Raw genomic sequence first — 9401 nt, forward strand, 5'->3', positions numbered from 1 at the left:
TGCATCATTGCACTTCTGAAAATGATGCTATTTTCTGCCAAATGTGTTGCACTAATGTATTTTCTGTGATGGAAAACTACAGTTGCAGGCCCCTGATCACTCTGTTGAAGCGAAAAACTTCAAACGCAGGTGAAATGGTTTAAAACGCAGGTTGATGGTTTGTGGGCTCATCTCAATGAAGTCAGTCGGTGATATAAAAAATACCTACTAGTGCCAGTCAATCAAATGTGTTGTTTCAAGACAGCACACACACACAAAAAAACATTCTGGGATAATTTCTCACTCAACAATGTCAGGCTCTGTCTTCTCTCCCTCAGTTTCCCCACAAAACAAGTTTGGTTACCCCCTTAAGACACTCCCCTCGCACTGTGCCACTCTGTGTTGTGTTCCCCCACATAGATTTAGGCTAAATGGTCCTCACTAAACACAGAGCTCAGGAAGGAGAGACGAGTGCCCAATCCAGGCCTCCTCCTCATCCCACAGAGCTGAGACAGACATCCCCCAGCCTTTACAGCCCACTCCTACTGGGCCCTCCTACTGACTCAGTCAGTCCTCTCCATCTATCCCCACGCGCTCTCCCTCCCTCTCTGGCTCTGTGAATCACTCTCTCTCTGGCTCTCCCACTCATGTATCTCCCTCCCCCTTCAGCTCTCACACAAAGCCCACCCACATGAGCTCAATACTAGCCACACTCACAACATGTGAAGGTCGACACAGACAGAGATGCTTCTCAATCTAGCACACATGCATGGGCTGTTTTAATTTAATTCACTTGTTAGAAGTGAAAAATAACATTCCTTTCTAGGCTATGGGGACACAGCCTGCTAAATCCTAATGATCACAGGCTCAGCAGGGTCGTGTTCATTAGGGCACACAACGGAAAACGCTTTGTGACGTAAAGAGAAATTGAGTATTTCCTCATAGGACAACTCCAGGTTGTCCCTCCCTGTTTGTCTGTTTTCTTCCGGTTGGTGCCTAAGGAATACTACTCAAAAATGGAATATTCTAGCTGATAGTCAACATCACAAGATTGACCCCCTCACAATGTGTCCCAAATGGGCTAGCTTTGGACAAGGATTTGAAAATCAAAGGGGATTATCGACTTCCCGCCTTTTTTACTCAAATAAAGTGAGGAGCTACACACACAAAGAGAGGAGAGAGAGGAGAGAAGAGAGAGGAGAGAGAGAGAAGAGAGAAGAGAGAAGAGAGAGAGAGATGCAGCAGTACAGGTAGAGAGAGAGAGAGAGAGAGAGAGTTGCAGCAGTACAGGTAGAGAGAGAGAAGAGAGAAGAGAGAGAGAGAGATGCAGCAGTACAGGTAGAGAGAGAGAGAGAGAGAGAGAGAGAGAGAGAGAGAGAGATGCAGCAGTACAGGTAGAGAGAGAGAAGAGAGAAGAGAGAAGAGAGAGAGAGAGATGCAGCAGTACAGGTAGAGAGAGAGAGAGAGAAGAGAGAGAGAGAGTTGCAGCAGTACAGGTAGAGAGAGAGAGAGAGAGAAGAGAGAGAGAGAGTTGCAGCAGTACAGGTAGAGAGAGAGAGAGAGAGAGAGAGAGAGAGAGAGAGAGAGATGCAGCAGTACAGGTAGAGAGAGAGAGAGAGAGAGAGAGAGTTGCAGCAGTACAGGTAGAGAGAGAGAAGAGAGAAGAGAGAGAGAGAGATGCAGCAGTACAGGTAGAGAGAGAGAGAGAGAGAAGAGAGAGAGAGAGTTGCAGCAGTACAGGTAGAGAGAGAGAGAGAGAGAGAGAGAGAGAGAGAGAGAGAGAGAGAGTTGCAGCAGTACAGGTAGAGAGAGAGAGAGAGAGAGAGAGAGAGAGAGAGAGAGAGAGAGAGAGTTGCAGCAGTACAGGTAGAGAGAGAGAGAGAGAGAGAGAGAGAGAGAGAGTTGCAGCAGTACAGGTAGAGAGAGAGAGAGAGAGAGAGAGAGAGAGAGAGAGAGAGAGAGAGAGAGAGTTGCAGCAGTACAGGTAGAGAGAGAGAGAGAGAGAGAGAGAGAGAGAGAGAGAGAGAGAGAGAGAGAGAGTTGCAGCAGTACAGGTAGAGAGAGAGAGAGAGAGAGAGAGAGAGAGAGAGAGAGAGAGAGAGAGAGTTGCAGCAGTACAGGTAGAGAGAGAGAGAGAGAGAGAGAGAGAGTTGCAGCAGTACAGGTAGAGAGAGAGAGAGAGAGAGAGAGAGAGAGAGAGAGAGAGAGAGAGAGAGTTGCAGCAGTACAGGTAGAGAGAGAGAGAGAGAGAGAGAGAGAGAGTTGCAGCAGTACAGGTAGAGAGAGAGAGAGAGAGAGAGAGAGAGAGAGAGAGAGAGCGAGAGAATAAGAAAGGTGGTGGACGGGGGTTAGGTGAAACAAAGAGCGGGAAGAACAAGAGGAAGGAGAACAGAAGGAGCGGGAGGGTATGAATCAGAAAGACAAAGAAAACTACCATATATGCCTATTCAAACATAGCTTCTGCTAACAAACTGTAAGTACCTCAACCACATTTACCTAGAAGACCCCCTTGATAGTTGGTGGGGGGGGGGGGGGGGGGGCACCTGTACTGCCTGTGTGTGCCTGTACTGACTGTGTGGTGTCCCTTTTTCTTTCGGTAAGCCCCACACAGGTGTGTGCAGATGAGTCTGTGTATGTCACGAGCGTATCCATTACAACAGGAAGCAGCTGCACTTCTCATGCACTATTAAGCGTGCTAGGTTACACACCCAAAACCCCAACTGACAGTAGAACTCATCTTAACATCACATACTATACTGAACAAAAATATAAAACATTTGGCACAAATGAAAAAAAACACCTCCGGTTCTTGTTACGGTATTTTTGTGCATTCAAATTGCCATCGATAAAATGCAAATGTGTTAGTTGGCTGTAGCTTATGCCTGCCCATACCATAATCTCACCATGGGGCACTCTGTTCACAACGTTGACATCAGCAAACCACTCGCCTACTCGACACCATTCACATGGACTGCGTTTGTGAGGCCGGTTGGACATACTGACGCATTCTCTAAAAACGACTGGAGGCAGCTTATGGTAGAGAAATTAACATTCAATTCCCTGGAAACAGCTCTGGTGGACATTCTGGCAGTCAGCATGACAATTACACACTCTCTCGAAACTTGAGACATCTGTGGCATTGTGTTGTGTGACAAAACTACTCATTTTAGAGTGGCCTTTTATTGCCCCCAGCACAAGGTGCACCTGTGTAATGATCATGCTGTTTAACTGTCAGGTGGATGGATTATCTTGGCAAATGAGAAATGCTCACTAACAGGGATGTAAACAAATTTGTGCACAAAATATGAGAGAAATTAGCTTTTTGTGCATATGGAACATTTCTGGGATATTTTATTTCAACACATAAAACATGGGACCAACACTTTACATGTTGCATTTCTATTGTTGTTCAGTGTAATATCCAACCTCATACCCTCTATTTCTGAAACTATCTGCCACCATTGTCGCAAACCCTATTACCAGCCTGTTCAACCTCTCTTTCATATCGTCTGAGATCCCCAAGGATTGGAAAGCTGCCGCAGTCATCCCCCTCTTCAAAGGGGGAGACACCCTGGACCCAAACTGTTACAGACCTATATCCATCCTGCCCTGCCTATCTAAGGTCTTTGAAAGCCAAGTCAACAAACAGGTCACTGACCATCTCGAATCCCACCGTACCTTCTCCGCTGTGCAATCTGGTTTCCGAGCCAGTCATGGGTGCACCTCAGCCACACTCAAGGTACTAAACGATATCATAACCGCCATCGATAAAAGACAGTACTGTGCAGCCGTCTTCATCGACCTTGCCAAGGCTTTCGACTCTGTCAATCACCATATTCTTATCGGCAGACTCAGGAGCCTCGGTTTTTCGGATGACTGCCTTGCCTGGTTCACCAATTACTTTGCAGACAGAGTTCAGTGTGTCAAATCGGAGGGCATGCTGTCCGGTCCTCTGGCAGTCTCTATGGGGGTGCCACAGGGTTCAATTCTCGGGCCGACTCTTTTCTCTGTGTATATCAATGATGTTGCTCTTGCTGCGGGCGATTCCCTGATCCACCTCTACGCAGACGACACCATTCTATATACTTTCGGCCCGTCTTTGGACACTGTGCTATCTAACCTCCAAACAAGCTTCAATGCCATACAACACTCCTTCCGTGGCCTCCAACTGCTCTTAAACGCTAGTAAAACCAAATGCATGCTTTTCAACCGGTCGCTGCCTGCACCCGCATGCCCGACTAGCATCACCACCCTGGATGGTTCCGACCTAGAATATGTGGACGTCTATAAGTACCTAGGTGTCTGGCTAGACTGCAAACTCTCCTTCCAGACTCATATCAAACATCTCCAATCGAAAATCAAATCAAGAGTCGGCTTTCTATTCCGCAACAAAGCCTCCTTCACTCACGCCGCCAAGCTTACCCTAGTAAAACGGACTATCCTACCGATCCTCGACTTCGGCGATGTCATCTACAAAATGGCTTCCAACACTCTTCTCAGCAAACTGGATGCAGTCTATCACAGTGCCATCCGTTTTGTCACTAAAGCACCTTATACCACCCACCACTGCGACTTATGCTCTAGTCGGCTGGCCCTCGCTACATATTCGTCGCCAGACCCACTGGCTCCAGGTCATCTACAAGTCCATGCTAGGTAAAGCTCCGCCTTATCTCAGCTCACTGGTCACGATGGCAACACCCATCCGTAGCACGCGCTCCAGCAGGTGTATCTCACTGATCATCCCTAAAGCCAACACCTCATTTGGCCGCCTTTCGTTCCAGTACTCTGCTGCCTGTGACTGGAACGAATTGCAAAAATAGCTGAAGTTGGAGACTTATCTCCCTCACCAACTCCTAACCGATCGCTGCAGCTGTACATAGTCTATTGGTAAATAGCCCACCCTTTTTCACCTACCTCATCCCCATACTGTTTTTATTTATTTACTTTTCTGCTCTTTTGCACACCAATATCTCTACCTGTACATGACCATCTGATCATTCATCACTCCAGTGCTAATCTGCAAAATTGTAATTATTTGCCTACCTCCTCATGCCTTTTGCACACATTGTATATAGACTCCCCCTTTGTTTTCTACTGTGTTATTGACTTGTTAATTGTTTACTCCATGTGTAACTCTTTGTTGTCTGCTCACACTGCTATGCTTTATCTTGGCCAGGTCGCAGTTGCAAATGAGAACTTGTTCTCAACTAGCCTACCTGGTTAAATAAAGGTGAAATGAAAAAAATATATATGAACAACGTTTTATGATCATGTGTTGCCTTTCAAATACCATACAGACAGAGTTACAACATGTACTGTGTGATGAATGTGATCATTAAGGTTTAAAAGCTCAAGTCATATCCTATGAGCACTAGCTAATCTGGTCTGTTTCTCAAACGGCACAAACGTTGCATGCTGCCAGACTACCGTTGGAATGAACCGTGCGTTAATAAGCAGGCCAGGCAATCAATTAGCATTTTCTCACGCCACACTCTTCTTAGCAACGAGGGCCCCCTTTCAATCATTCCTCACATTGAGGAATCAAGCCCACTGTTCTGTTCCCCCTCATGGGTATGCAGCTGACGGACAGAAAACACCTGCCCTGTTCAGGTTTGTCTTTTAGGGCACACTGTAGCAAAATGTTTTGAAACAGAAAAACAAAAATGAGCATTTCTTATCAGTAGAAGTCCAGATAGTCCACACCCTGTTGTAGCTACCGTTTGGTGCATAATGAACATGGCCCAGTTATCCCCCTTTTAAAAACGCTACAACCTGAGGAGGCTTGGAGGTCAGTTGCCAGGGGGGACCTCCTCTGGAGGGAATTAATATAGCTCTGTCTGGCCTGGCCGTATCAGGTGTCACTCACTGGGTCTACCTGCTAGGGTATTGTTGCAGGAGAAGTGGAAAGTTTCCGTTACGACTACAGACAATGCAAACTGTAAAAACGTTTTCCCTGGCTGTCATTGTAAACGGCAAGGAGGAACTGTGTGACCTAGGCTACCATCTAGGTTATACAGGGTCTCCTCTGTTATGGATGCTTTCCCTTTTGATTTAGGCCGAGCCTACACATCACCACTGTTTTGCAGTCTACTCATGAGAAAACATGACCGTGCAGTCCCACTGACGATTCAAACTGAAATGCTTTGAATAAGGAAAAGTAGTCCGTCATTTTGCCTCTCCTGAACTAGGACCCTATAAAATCAAAATCAAACATTACTAATAGAAAATAAACATAAGTGTATGTTCTAAGTCCACAACAATGCTCAAACATCAGGAGACCACTTTTGAGGTCTGGGGGGGGGGGGGGGGGGGGCTAAGAAATGTTGATGTAGTTACCCTTTAATGCAAGTGTGCACCAGCTTGAGACAGTTGTTTGGCTGTGGGGTTTCTGTAGCGCTAATGTGCAAGCAGAGTTAGCTAAACAAATTGTCACTGGATTGATGCAAATAATGATATAATTCTGCCAGGTAAGCACAGGCTACTTTGTAATTAACATTTAGTTGAGACGGTTTTTGGGATAGCCTTTCCATCTACCAGCAAACGGTTATCATTAGCATTATCACAAATGGTAGACTAGACATATGTAACAGTATAACTTTAGACCGTCCCCTCGCCCATACCCGGGCGCGAACCAGGGACCCTCTGCACACATCAACAGTCACCCACGAAGCATCGTTACCCATCGCTCCACAAAAGCCGTGGCCCCTGCAGAGCAAGGGGAACCACTACTTCAAGGTCTCCGAGCAAGTGACGTCACCGATTGAAACGCGCACCACCGCTAACTAAGCTAGCCGTTACACATATATGCGCACCCACACACAGTATGTATGCCAGCAACATACCACCCTGCATCTCACTGCTGGCTTGCTTCTGAAGCTAAGCAGGGAAGGTCCTGGTCAGTCTCTGGATGGGAGACCAGATGCTGCTGGAAGTGGTGTTGGAGAGCCAGTAGGAGGCACCCTTTCCTCTGGCCTAAAGCAAATATCCCAGGGCAGTGATTGGGAATTTCGCCCTGTTTAGGGTCCCATCTTCCAGATGGGACATTAAGCAGGTGTCCTGACTCTCTGTGGTCATTAAACATCCCATGGCACTTGTAAGGGTGTTAACCCAGTTGTCCTGGCTAACTTCCCAATCTGGCCCTCATACGGTCACCTAACCATCCCCAGTTTACAATTGGTTCACTCATCCCCAGGTCATTGCTGTAAATGAGACTGTTCTGTCAACTTTCCTGGCAAAAATACAGATAAATAAAAAAGCAAACAGGGGCATTCCTGTACTGTTGAAAGGAAATACAAGTTTTACAATTAACTTGGGCATTGCCCTACTGACCTCTGATAAACAGCATGACAAACAAGATGAGCCTATTGCTGAAGCTGCTGAGGGGAGAACTAGTAATAATGTCCAGGACGCCACAAACAGTGGGAGACCCTGTGTTTGATACTACTCCACTCATTACCACAAGTCTGTTCTCCCCAATTAAGATGCCACCAATCACCTGTGTGCTGAACATTTCATCATGCATAACCATGTGGACTTTTCTATGACTAACGACTGAGTGTCATGAGTAGGAACATACCCATAAAGGCTGAAGTGTGAAATATGACAAAACTTTTGTTAAGTCTATATTTCATGGCATTCCTCCACTTATGACTAACCCAACTTTACAGGACTTCAAAGACACTGTACTCCCACATGGTGTGTGTATAGAATGACATTTCACTTGTGACTCACACATGTCCAACAGAGAACTGTTGAGGAAGTCCCCTAGTTACAGTTAAACAAAAAGTAGTTGGTGGCCATTCATAAATTTACCAAGGTGCTTTTAGCAACAGCAGGTCTATTTACATACACTAGCGTTGCTTTCAATTGTATTGGGTGGCACAAAAACAGTCCGTGTGGGAAGCCAGAAGTTTAATACAATTCCATTTCAACTTACTGTGCCTGTGGGCAGGACGGTTGGTCATTATGATGGGGAATCGTATTAATATCTAAAAAGGTTCGGGTTAATAAACAGACTTTCCAAAACGTAGGTTGTAGACCCGCTTACCTCACGTCAAAATAAAAGCCCCCGAAAAGTATTCCTCTTTTGTCCACATAAGGCACACGCGCAGGACTTATTTTAACATGAAGCCAGCAGAAAACAGACCAAAGTTAGGAAATTATGTTTAAATGTGTTATTTTCGTTAGTTTTTTTTTTTCTCAATTTCCCCCCTGCTTAAGGACAATCGGCAGGGTAAATTGAAATTACATTTTATTTAACTTCTGGCTTCCAGCGGACTATTCAGTTTTTTTGCAAGCTAATTACTAGCAATTCTAGAGTGTAAATATTAGCGTAGTTAAAAGCAGCTAGCCACGAACGAGACACCTCAACCAACACCTGTGGGTTGGCGTTGTGTCTTATTAAGGCAATTGACATGGACCAACAAAAAAATAAACTCACATTGGCTGGCTAACTAGCAATCAAATAAGTTATTTTTTTTGCTGGTAATACATTTTTTCTGCTTTTGTTGCAATGTCAGTGTTGGGAAACATGCAACAATTTAGTAAATCATTTTGGCATGATATGAGCAATGACAGCATATTACCTGTCGTTCCGATTTCCATTCATGAGGTCCCTGCCCGGTTCACTCCCCGGATCACAGATGTCAAATGTCAGGAACTCTTCCTTGGTTCAATCTAGTTTATCGGCAGTTCACAACACCGCACAGGCGATGCAACAGAGTAGTTACGGGTTTCCCCGAATTCTCTTCTCTGCTCACTGTCAAACGGGCCCCTTTTCCAGTCCCTTTGGATGAGGGTCTTCCGTGTCCCGGTGTCTGCAAGTCGATCAAGGTATCCAATCGGAATTCACTGCCACGGCGATACTTGCTCGAGCCTCAACGACGACGATAAACTAGCTAGCTGCTAGATTAGCAAATGGATTGAGACAAGCATAGCTAACAGACAATGTCAAGATATCATAATTGCAGATTCACTGGGCTCTTTAGTTTATCAGTTTGCTGAATAAAAATCTGATCAGTTCAGTTCTACGTCCAGAAGGTATCGAGTTTAAGGCTTGGTAGTTGGCGATAATTAGCTAGCTAGCCATCTAGCTACCTACGACTACTAGTTAGAATTCTCATCCGACAATAGACAGCTACTTATCACTCAAAGTCTGCTGTCGATAGGGAGCTTGCACCCGTTTTGATGTGCCGCCTAGTTTCCACTGATGTCACTCTCCAACAGCGGCCAGTCTCGCTGTTTCTAGGCTGTCAACTCCCGGTTGCATTCGTCGATATGGCTAAGATTTTCATCCCGGTTGCCTGTACTCAACTCTGTAGGGCTCTGACCAACTAAATATGGTGAAGTTACTAGTCTGACACCGACAGGAAGAGGTGGGTTCTATCAAGAGGTGGGTTCTATCTCAAAAAGGAAACGCCAAA

The 9401-nt window shown here is 45.7% G+C and overlaps 1 protein-coding gene across 3 annotated transcripts in view; it reads right to left on the minus strand.

The window, feature by feature from the left end:
• Positions 1 to 9285, minus strand: part of LOC109903820 (protein argonaute-3) — a 49939-nt gene extending 40654 nt beyond the window's left edge. For 2 of the 3 annotated variants that reach the window (XM_031791057.1, XM_031791065.1), the window contains exon 1: positions 8565 to 9285. In XM_031791057.1, coding sequence (XP_031646917.1) covers positions 8565 to 8583 — 19 coding nt within the window. In that variant the 5' untranslated portion in view covers positions 8584 to 9285. The remainder of the gene's footprint in view (positions 1 to 8564) is intronic. The other variant, XM_031791061.1, reaches the window with a different exon arrangement.
• Positions 9286 to 9401: the final 116 nt, after the last annotated feature.

The sequence above is a fragment of the Oncorhynchus kisutch genome, linkage group LG2, assembly GCF_002021735.2.
Source record: "Oncorhynchus kisutch isolate 150728-3 linkage group LG2, Okis_V2, whole genome shotgun sequence".
Lineage (NCBI taxonomy): Eukaryota > Metazoa > Chordata > Actinopteri > Salmoniformes > Salmonidae > Oncorhynchus > Oncorhynchus kisutch.